This window comes from Pteropus alecto, unplaced genomic scaffold, assembly GCF_000325575.1.
Source record: "Pteropus alecto unplaced genomic scaffold, ASM32557v1 scaffold92, whole genome shotgun sequence".
NCBI lineage: Eukaryota > Metazoa > Chordata > Mammalia > Chiroptera > Pteropodidae > Pteropus > Pteropus alecto.
In genome coordinates this window covers 1,579,712-1,591,036 of record NW_006432447.1, presented here as the reverse complement: position 1 = coordinate 1,591,036, position 11,325 = coordinate 1,579,712, and the positions used below count along the sequence as shown (strand labels likewise).

Genomic DNA, 11,325 nt, shown 5'->3' with positions numbered 1-11,325 from the left:
TGGGTGGGTGGGTGGGGAGAGAGTGTGAGGAAGGCACTGGGGAGACTCTAACCTTCTTCTCTCTCTTTGCAGCCGAGCCCCTGCCATTGATGGACCTGTGTCGGAGATCCATCCGCTTGGCCCTGGGCCGCCAGCGCCTACAGGACATCAGCTCCCTACCCCTGCCTCAGTCTCTCAAAAACTATCTGCAGTACCAGTGAGCCCAGCTGGGGGGCGCTGAGGGGCGGCAGTGGGCACCCCAGCTGGCTCTGCCTTTCATTTCACTGTCACACAGTACATTCAAGAAGGGGTCTTCCTCCTGGCCCCGGACCCCCAGAACTTCCACTTCTTCGAAAGGCCAGGACGTGTTCCCAGCTTTAAAAATGAATGTCTGTTGCCAACAATATATGCTGCCTTAGAAGCAGCAATCCTGTCAGAAATCTCCTTGGAAGCTACGAAGAACCTGGAGCCTGTGCCCGGAGGAGGTCCTGCCAGCCGACCAGGACACAGCAGCCACCGGTATTGATTAGAGAGCTGTTTCCATATTCGAGAGAATGAATAAAACATTGCAGCAGGAGACTTTCTATTGTGTGCCCGGTGCAGACAGGGCCAGGGGACAATTGGCCAGCTCTGGGAGAATATTGCCTCTGAATAATGAATGATGAAAGCAGCTTGATGCGCTGTCCTTCTGGACCCCCTCCCCTTGCCAGGGCAGTGGGATTGTCGTGACACTTTAGGACTTTGTGCCCCATCGAAAGACTATTATACACCCAGGGATGCCCGTGGACGATAGAAATGGCAAGTGGATGGAGCGGCGTGTAGACACCTTCCAGCTTACCTAGCTTACCTCTTTGAAAGACGTTTACTTAACCCCTGTCACATGCCTTCCTTCCCGATGGCTGACCCACGTTCCTCTCTTTGCCCCAGGCACCTCTATTCAGGGAAGCTGAGTCTGACAAATTCATCCCAGGGACAGAGTGTTTCCTTTATTATTATTTTTAAATAGCGTTGCATTTTAAAAGGGAAGGGTTGTGAGTGAGGGCAGTACTTAGTCCAAAGGTGCTAATGGGGAGATTAGGGGCATCGTGACACCCAAATGGATGATGTCCTTGGCCTGGGGAGCCTTCCTGGGATGCCTAGAGTCTCTAGGCAACCGTCCACTCAGGATGCAGTCTGGTTTCCACAAAGATTTGTTTGAGCGAATTATTTTTTCACTTTAGGGGACTTGCGAGTTTGTTTCTGTTTCAAATGTGTGTGTGATGTGCTGTTTATTTATCAGCTCGGGGCCCACGGGGGCAGTTTGTAACTGGAGGGGTGGATGTGGGAGGCATCTTCTCCACCCCCTCCGAGCCTGGTCCTCTTCCAGGAACCGAGCTGCTGCTGCTGCTGCTGCTGCTGCCACCGCCTCCGTTGGGCATCTGTCATGTGTTTCCGACGCTCTCTGCCCAGATTCGTTTTTAACTGGAAATTGTCACAGCAGTGGAATCCCAGAGCCCCAGACGGCACTGCCTCCCCCCTACTTTAATGTGAACTTGACTGATGAATGAGGAGTGTTTCTAATAAAGTGTGTCATTCAGGCCTTCAGCTGTTTAGTAAATGCTCTTCGGGGAGGTGCTGGGAAGGCTTCTTCTCTCAACCTGGCTGGTCTGTCCCCAGGTCCTCAGAAGGTGGGGATCTGATTCCCTCTCCAGACACTTCTCTTCTCTTCTTGTCCCCACTTTAACCCAAACTCTAACGTGCCTGGGTCCTGGACCCATGCCAAGCTGGCCATGATGGTAGAAAAACAGGTCAAATTGCTGATACCAGGCTATGATGTCCAAAAGGTGGCTCTGCAGGGGACACAGGGTCAAAGCAGGTTAAACCCTACAGGACAGCCATTTCAAAGTAGACCCAGAAGTGGGGCTGAATGTGACTTTGGAACTGCATGTCATCGCCAAGGAGCAGTGCAGATTGCAGAAGGGTAAGTGTGTGACTTAGCCCAGGGCCGGAAGCAGATCAGGAGCCAGTTCCTCTGGGGTCTGGGCCAGTCCTGGCACAACATCCACTCAGCTGTACAGGCCATCAACGCATGCTCTGACAACCTCCGAGGACCCAGCGGCGCCCACACAGATATATCCCATCCCCAGAGGGAATGTTTACAGTGCAGCCTAAAATGAGAGGGAGCTTGTGAAGGAGGCGGGGAGGATAGGGCCTGAAGGGAAGGCTTCCTGGAAGAAGAGGTACTCTCCATACCTGCTCTTTTAGGGGAGACCACCTTCTTGAGGACAGACCCAAAGAACCGGCCCTGCTGCATGTGCCCCGGAGCAGTGTTCTTCCACAGCTCTGACCTAGGTCTGGAGGCCGGGCTTGGTCTTGGGCGGGTTTCCATCATTTAGGTTGTGGGAAGCAGCTTCCTGCAGAGGCATGGACTCCGGCTTTGGGGTAGGAAGCCTGGGTTTCAGTCCCAGCTTTATCATTGACACCCTGTGACCTTGGATAAGTCACTTCCTCCTGTGCCCACTGTGGGGGCTGACTAGGTGGCCAGGGACCCTTCTTCTCCGGTCTCCTGGTGTCCCAGTTTCGGTACCAGATTTCCAGCTTGGATGCAACCCTCCCAGCTGGGCTTTCACACCTTGCTTATGCGACTTCCTTCACCCCAGCAATGCCCTCCCCGTTCTCGCTTTACCCTCTCGGGATCGGCTTAGATCAACCCTCCTCCAAGAAGCTCTCCCCAACCATCCACCAACTCCTTGTCTGGGCTGAGAATCAGCTCCTTGCCTCCCAGCTTGAGAATGCTCCTCCTGGCACCCAAGACGCTCACCCGAGCACTTGGGCTGGAGCCCCTCTCTGCCCCGTGGTCTCATCTGCCCAGTGAGCTGCGTGTCTTGGGCAAGTAGGGCCTGGGCATGCTCCTTTCCACACAGCCCTGGACCAGACACATGGGCTCTGCATTGTGGAGAGGTAGGTGGGAGGGCCTCCTTATAGCTTGGGTGCCGGGAACTTGCAAAGAAAGCCCTAGGTGGGAGAGGAGGCTGTCCCGCTAGAGTCCAGAACCTGGCTTCAGGCCTCTGTGGCCTCATGCCCTGTCTCTCCCTTGGCCACTCCACAGACATTGGTTAGGCATTTGTGTGTGCCTGGCACTGCCTGGGGACAGAAAGAAGGATGTCTACCCCTGCCCTGTTGGAGCTCCCATTCTAAGGGGAAAACACGACATATAAACTAAGTAACAAGATGATGTCAGAGGGAAGAGATGGGGCTTCAGAGGGTGGAGGGCAGAAGGACCCCGTTCCTGAGAGTGATCAAGGAAGGCTTTGGGAAATGCTGAGTTTTGAAAATGAGAGAGAACCCAACACATGAAAGACCATGGGTCAAGGAAACTTCTGGTTGTCCCATCCCCAGAGCAGGAGCTTCTGAGCCCCAGCAAGCTGAGCCAAAGTCAGGAGCCACCGTGCTGCCCATCTACTCCAGGTCCAGTCCCATTTGCCTGTGTATATGCAAGGTATCTCCAGGGTACTTGTGTGTTAGTACCCCCCCCCCGCACGCGCGCACACACACACACACACACACACACACACACACCTCACCAGAGGTCTTTCCCTGGCCTCACAACTGTCCCCAGAGCCAGTGCCCATTATAGCCCAGCCCCTAGCCACTCCCATCCTTGACATGTTCTCGGAGATTCGGCCGGTCTCATGATCTGTTTCTAACAGAAGCACTTGCTGAAATAGTCCGCTAATCGCTTTTTAATTGTCTATGAGTAGAGCATATGGTGGGCACAGTGCCCCACAGATCCGATCCCTGCCGAGTTCCCCCGTTCATACTTTACCTACATTTCCCCTTTCTGAATAAAGCCATCCCTCTTGCTCTTGCTTTGCTTCTCCTTCCCTTATGCCAGTGTCTGGCTTCTTCAGGGAACATCTTTCGCTAAGAAACAAAGATGTCATCATCTCTGGATGTCACAGCCAAAGTGGCAGCAGGTAGCAAGTAACACAGTTACAGGGCGATGGATTTGTGCCCACTAGCCAGGACCTCGCTTCCAGCTGCGGCCTCTGAACAGGAGGCATATCCGCGCCTCAGCACATGGCAGACCGGGCAGCATTAATCCTCAGGTTCCTGACAAAGAGTGGAGATCCCCACTGTTAGTCTAAGACACAAGGAGTTGGTCTGCTGTTTCCTCCAGTCCTAGGGCCCGGGTTCCACTCCAGTCTGCGGATGTGTTTTTTTCATTGTTATTGTTCTACGTAATATGTGTGTATTTTAATAAAAATTGAACCCAGAAGAAAAGTCAAGTCATTTAACAGAAAATCCAGATTTATGAGTTCTCTGGAAAGATAAAGACATGTGGTAAGACCAAGCCAACTGTCTTCCATGGTGATGTTGGCCAAGCTGAGTATGGATGGCTTTTTGAGTAAAGTCCTTTGTCCTGTGATCCTGTCCCAGGTCCACCCCTCCTAGAGCACAGCAGCAGGACCTCTCACAGCCAACCTCCCTGGTGGGCATTAACTGCCTGAGTGTGGGTCAAGGCTTCTGAGTTGGCCTCTCTGGACTATAACACACATCAGTGGGTAATAAACACACACACACACACACACACACACACACACACACACACACACGCACCCCGAAGGACGATGGAGGCCAGGGGAGTCTGCTAGTTCTGGATTGAATTTGAAGTACCTCATAGCTTCAGCCACTGATGTCCAGGGAGTTCACAGTCATTCAGGATCTCTGCCCAGATAACAGAGATAACATGTGTGTCTCTGATTACACAGTGAAATCCGAGAAGATGAGGACAAGAATTCTTGAGTCCTCTTTTTAATGAGCTGAATGATATAGAGAGACAAGCCTGGCTGCACATCAGAATTCCTTAAGGAAATTTGTAAAAAGTCCCAGTGCCCAGGCCTTTAACCAGACCAATTAAATCAGGACCTCTGGGGTTGGGGCCTGGGCCTTGGTAGTGTTTAGATGATTCTAAGGTGCAGCCAGGGTTGAGCTTTGCTGAGTGAGGTGCTTAATTAAGTTAGCTGAGTAGAGATGCAGTTGTTGGTGGTGAAAATGTACATCCTGGGCCAGAGAAAGCCTCCCTAGCCCACATTACGAGAAGGGAGGATTCTAAATGGCAAGTGTCACCAATGCGATTAAGTCCAAAGCCAACGAGTCTTCCCATCCCTCTTCCTTCCTTCAGAGATGCCACACCGGTTGCTCTCCGGAACTGGAGAGAAAGCACCAGCCACTTACGTATGCCCTGATGCTGCACAATTCTTGATTGATGGATTCCAGCTCCACCCACAGCCTGACCCCTGAGGCTCATGATATGTGGAGAATTTCCCACAGTGCATTGTCACAATCAATCAGAACGACCTAGAATAATAAGTACAGACCAAACTGAAAATGATTTGGTCTTGAATATACTGTTTTAAATAGGATTGGAAATAATGAGATCTGACTACAAGAATGATTTGATTCTTAGTATTTCCATAAACAAGATGACACATTTAGCCAATAAAAATGATGCCCCATCCCCCACTCCCACTTCTCTGATGGGTTTTAGAACTAGATAAGCCAGTGACAAGTCAACGCTGGCTTGGTGACAGTGTCCTCACCTGCTATGTCTACCCAACTAATAGGGCTCTTTTCCTATAAGCAGCCCTGGTGTTGGCTGAGTGCTCAGCCTGGTCAGTGTACATAGGAGGAGCAGGGTAAGTTATTTCCCATTCTTCCAACCAGCACAGTGGCCTCAGTAATGCTGTCTCTGTGCCTGGGTATTTTTCCATCAAAGGAAAAAAATACGCTAATGATTTGCTGCACAGGGATGGCATTTGAAGAAAAGAGTTGCCTTGTAGTCATCACTTTAAGTCGACAAATGGCTCTGTGCCAGGATTGTGCCAGACTCAAGGGGTATTTTGCTCCTGCTGCCCAAGAGTACCCACTCACTGCAGCAGGGAGACTGCCATGCAAACAGGTGATGCAGAGTTGAGTGCCTGCTGACAGTATGAGCAATGGGGCCCAGAAGAGAGAAAAAATGCGTGGAGGTGGGAAAGGGCTTAGCGAAGAAGGGAACATTGACAAGTCCCAGGTGATGGAAGACAAGCTGTATGAAGAAAGGGTGAAATGGGGAAGAATGAAGATCTCGTAAGCCATGTTCAAGAACAAGGGCTTGGTATGGGTCAGAATTTAGAAGAAAACATCCAACACGCTCAAAATGGAAGCTGAGGAGAGTTTAATAAAGGGGCTATGTTCAGAGGTGGAGGCAGGGTTCAGGAAACCAACGACTGAGGTTGAAGCACCCTGGGCTAGCAACGGTGTGAAGGCTAAGAGAAGGGAGCAGTAACTAGAGGAAGGGAAACTGTGCCTATTAAAAGAGCCACTCGACAGGATCTATGGCCTTAGATGGAGGAACACAGCCAGTGCCAACTGCAGCCTGGCAAGGAGGAACCTGGGGCATAAGTACCCTGACCTTTCTCTTGTCCCTTCTCTCATGTCCCATCAGCACCTCTGTTGGCTGAAACCCTCGGAACATAGCTGGCCAGGGACCTTGATTAGTATCATCTATAGAGGTCCTACAAAGCAGAGCAGAAAAGGAAGGATAATGGATCTATGGGTATCAAGAGGGGAAAACACAATAGACTTTATCCTACAGACCTGCAATATTCTTTGTTTCAAACAAAATTGCAAAGATCCAAACCTTTGGTGTATAAGTGGGTAAAAGCTAATTTGTTCCAAATGTGTGTGCTGGGGATGCTTTCAACTCCCACCCCTGTACCTCTCCCAGCTGAATATCAGATGCTCAACACCTGAAGCATCTCCAAGGAGCCTTAGAAGTCTCCATCGAAATTACATTCTTCCCAAGGTATAACCCAACTGTGTAAAAAGAAGCAGCAGGGCCAGGGCCTAGAACTAGTGTTTTCAAATGTTGTTGCAGGAACCATGCCTGGTTTGAAGCTGGAATGATAAGGTCCACTTTGTGTTTTTGTACAGCCTTCCTGGAGGGTCTATGGAGTGGATTTAGCAAGCAGGCAAGAGTAGAAGCCAAGAAATGGAGAGTCCCAGGGAGAAAATGAAGGCCTGGACGAAGGCTTGGGGAGTAGATGCTTGGGAAGAGAGAGCTGGTGCACAGGGACCAAATACATGGGCTTGGTGACCCGCTGCATGCAGGAGTCGGGCAAGGGAAGAAGAGGACACTCACCATTCATTCATTCATTCAACAAATTTTTATCGAGGACCTGCTGTGTCAAGGGAAGAAGAGGACACTCACCATTCATTCATTCGACAAATTTTTATCGAGGACCTGCTGTGCGCCAGGCATGGCTGGCGGTGCTGAGGATGCTACAATGAAGAAAAAACAAACAAAACCCTCCACCTTCAAGGAACATATATCCTAGGGGGAAAGGTACAAGTAAACTAGAGTGGGCCGGATGGTATTAAACAGGGGAGAGGAGTAGGGAGCAGATGGCGGAGTTGCTGCCATGGTGTGCTTGTCGGTGTCCAACAACCAGCTCTCTGGGGGGAAACAAAAAGCCCTGATCTGTAATGTTTGCTGTTTTCTACAGTGTAAATACTCCCACCGCAGTCAATTTCAAGCTCCAATGTAATATCGCTAAAAGCAGAGTTGGGAAAAGATGATCAGTAGCAAATCATCACATAGTATTTTTACCGAATAGATGCAATAAATGTAAATTACCTGAAGGGCAAAGATTATACTCTATTAATTTAAAAGTGATGAGTTTTGAGTATTACTTTCATTTTTAATATAGCTTATGTAATTGCCAGTTTATATGATTTAATTTTTTAACAATGCTGTAATCAATAACCAGCTTGCAAAATTCCTGAGATTTAAACCATCAGCTGTTGCAAGCTAGTATGAGCCAGCGGCGGGATACCACCGGGCAGCTGGGATTGGCATTACTCCAGTGTGATTCTGATCTTTTTGGCCACTCCATCAGGTTTGAGCACATTCATTGGGCCTAAGATAAAAGTGCTCTCTTTCCTGAAGTGCCCCTTGCAGAGCGATGGGGAGAAGCTGGTTTAGAGTAGTGTGAGAGTAAAGAGGCTACACCTGGATGAAACCTTCACAGCAATGACCACAGAGTCTGACCCAGGAATAATCAGGGATTTATCATCTGACCATTTCCGAACACCCAGCATGCTCACATTTCCAGAGATACCACTCAAAAACAGAGATGCAAAAATCCTAAACAAAATGCAAACCAAATCCAGGGATATATAAAAAGATTCATGATATGCCCAAAGTTGGTTTATTCCATAAGTACAAGGTTAGTTTAACAATCAAAAAGTGACGCAATTCATCATATTGACCAAATAAAAAAAAAATTATCGTCTCAATAGATGTAGAAAAGCGTTTGCTAAAACTCAACATTTGTTTATGATTTTTTGAAAAAAACTTTCAGAAAACTAGGGACATGGGAACTCTTTTAATGTAGTAAAGGATAACTACTAAATATCTATAGCAATACAGTTAATGATAAATTATTGAATGTTTTCCTCTTGCAATGACAAACAAGAAAGGTTGCCTACTCTCACCACTTTTATGCAACATTATGTTGGAAATCCTAGACAGTTCAATAAGACAAGAACAAGGAATTAAAAGGTAGAAAAATTGGAAGGGAAGAAATAAACCCATCTTTATTTGCAGATGACATCATTATATACATAGAAAAGAATCTATAGAAAACTCTGAGAATTAATAAGAGAGAATTTAGAAAGATCATTTGGATACAAGGTAAAAAAAAAAACCGTATGTCTATATATTAGCAAAAACCAGAAAGTGAAATTTAAAATATTGCTTTTCATAGTAACAAAAATAGAAAAATCTAATGAAAAATATGCAAGACTTCTATGCTGAAAACTACAAAACACTGTCAAGAAACATTGAAAAAGACCTAAATAAATGGAGAGATATACCATATCGATGAGAAGACTCAATATTGTAACAATGTCATATCTCCCCCAAATGACATATAGAGTCGATACAACAACAATAAAAATTTTCTGAGTTTCGTTGTGGAAGTCAACACATTGATTCTAAATTTATTTGGAAATATGAAGGAACTAAAATAGCTGTAACAATCTTAAAAAAGAAAAACAAAATAGGACTTAAGTTACCAGATACTGAGACTTACTAGAAATCTATAATATTTAAGATGGTTTGATGTTGGTATAAGGAACAACGAGTAGACCAATGAATAGAATAGAGTCCAGAGATAGAGTCCCGCTGATGTGGTTGATGAATGGTGCTATTGAAATTCTGTGGGGGAAAGTCAGCCTTTTCTATAAGTGGTGCTGGCTCCTTTGGATATCCGAATGGAGGAAACACGGATCTTCACACTTACTTCACATCACAGACAAAAATTAAACCGGAAGTAGTTATAGACCTAAACATGAAAGTTAAAACAACAACTTAAAGGCTTCTAGAAAAAAAACATAGGGAAAAAATTTTTATGTTCTTGGGGTAATCGAGCCTTCTTAAACAGAGCGTACAATGCAGTAACCATACAGAGAAGGATACATAGATTGAACTTCATTAAAATTAATAACTCTTCCTCAACAAAGGACACATTAAGAGAATGAGAAGGCAAGGCACAGTCTGCGATACACACAACCGACCAGGGATAGCATCGCTATTCCTAACAGGCCCAAATTGGAAAGAACCGACATGTCCATCAACAGGAGAAGAGAAGAAGAAAGCGTGGCATAGTCATGCAATAGGACACTATATAATGTGTGTGTATGTGTACGTGTGTGTGTGTATTTAAACGGACTATTGCTAAACACAACATGGCTGGAACTCATGGCAATGTTGTATGAGAGAAGCTGGACACGAAAAATACGTAATTCCATGTAGGTGAGTTCAAGAACAGGCAAAAGTGATCTCTGACTATGAAAGTCAGAACAGTGTTATTTTGCAGGGTGTGGGGGCTGTGCCATTGATTCTGGGAATAAAGATGAGGGAACTCGCCGGGGTCCTAGTAAAGTTCTACATTTTTATTGAGGTGATGTTCACATGAATACAGACATGTAAAAATTCATCAAACTCTGTACTTAGGATTTGTGTGCTTTTTATGTATAGTGTGTACCTAAATTCAAAAAAAAAAAAGCAGAAAGGAAGGAGTAAGACCCCCAAATTTCTGTTTTCAAAATTCACTTCCTTCTCACTAGAAACGCTTTGGATCCAATGCAGTATTTCCCTTGGCAGCAACTAGTACAGTTACTGCATCTGAGAAGGCAGATGGTTCCACAACAGAAAAAGAAGAAGAAGAAAAAAAAAAGAGGCTGAGAGATTTGAAGGTTTTGAAGAACAAAGAATCCCAGTGTCTCGGGCAAACATCTTCATAGGGCTCATGTCCTAGAAGCAGTCACAGGAGTGCAACATCTGTGCAGTGATTTCCCATATCAAGTGGCCTCCTTCAGCAAGTGTAGATGCCCTTACACAAGCCTGACTGCACACGGGGAATAGGTTTTAGAATTTCACATTTCCATCTAAAAACTCACATACCTTTCCTGGATAATGGTCATGTTACACAATAGCCCCTGGGATTTTCACATAGAGCCTAATAGAATATCACTGCCCACTAGCTACAAAAAAATCGATTTTTTTTTTTTTTTTTGTAAACAGAGACGATAAGCCCTTTTTCTTTCTTTTTCTTAAGAAAAATCTCTTGGCAAGTTACTTCGTTCCCCTTTATCAATGTGTGGGCGGCTCCACGTTCTTCCCAACCCTTCCAAGATTTGCAGATGAAGTTGCCAGGACTGGTTCTGAATTATTAGAAATTTAAAACAGAGACTGAAAATGATCCTTTTCTTGCAGAAATACAAACAAATATTTCCAGATGGAATGGCAAGATGTCACGGCTGGAGGCACAGGGAGTGGGTGGAGATGTATAGAGACACAAGACAGGCAATGAGTTGCAAATTGTTAAAGCTGAGTAACAGAAACACGAGAGTTTATTATACTTGTCCAATTTACTCTTGTTGTTTAGAATTATCCATGATAACAATTTAAAAAGATCAGATTCTTTGAACTGATTTAGAAGGATGAACATTTATATCTGATCCCATGAGTTAATAATCAAGGAAATTCTGACTGTTGAAATCAGCTTGTCATTGTTCATTAACCTTTGAAAATGAAAATAAAATTCCTTGACTTGATCTCCAGGTCACTAATAATTTTCTGTCATCAATGTGTTCTTCACTGACTGGAATCTAAGCTCGGAGTTCAATAGCTTGTTATTTTTATTTCTGATCACGAATGAACGTTTTTGGTTTTCATGTGCTCTTCTTTTTTCCAGGTTCTTTCATTCGGCATAATTATTTTGAGGCACCCAAATTTTTAATGTGCAGTCATAGTTA

At 45.8% G+C, this 11,325-nt stretch overlaps 1 protein-coding gene across 1 annotated transcript in view; it reads left to right on the top strand.

Moving 5' to 3' along the window:
• The window catches only part of SPSB4 (splA/ryanodine receptor domain and SOCS box containing 4), a 76,984-nt gene extending 75,421 nt beyond the window's left edge, over positions 1–1,563 (top strand). The window contains exon 3 of the mRNA XM_006907279.3: positions 73–1,563. Coding sequence (XP_006907341.1) covers positions 73–200 — 128 coding nt within the window. The 3' untranslated portion in view covers positions 201–1,563. The remainder of the gene's footprint in view (positions 1–72) is intronic.
• Positions 1,564–11,325: the final 9,762 nt, after the last annotated feature.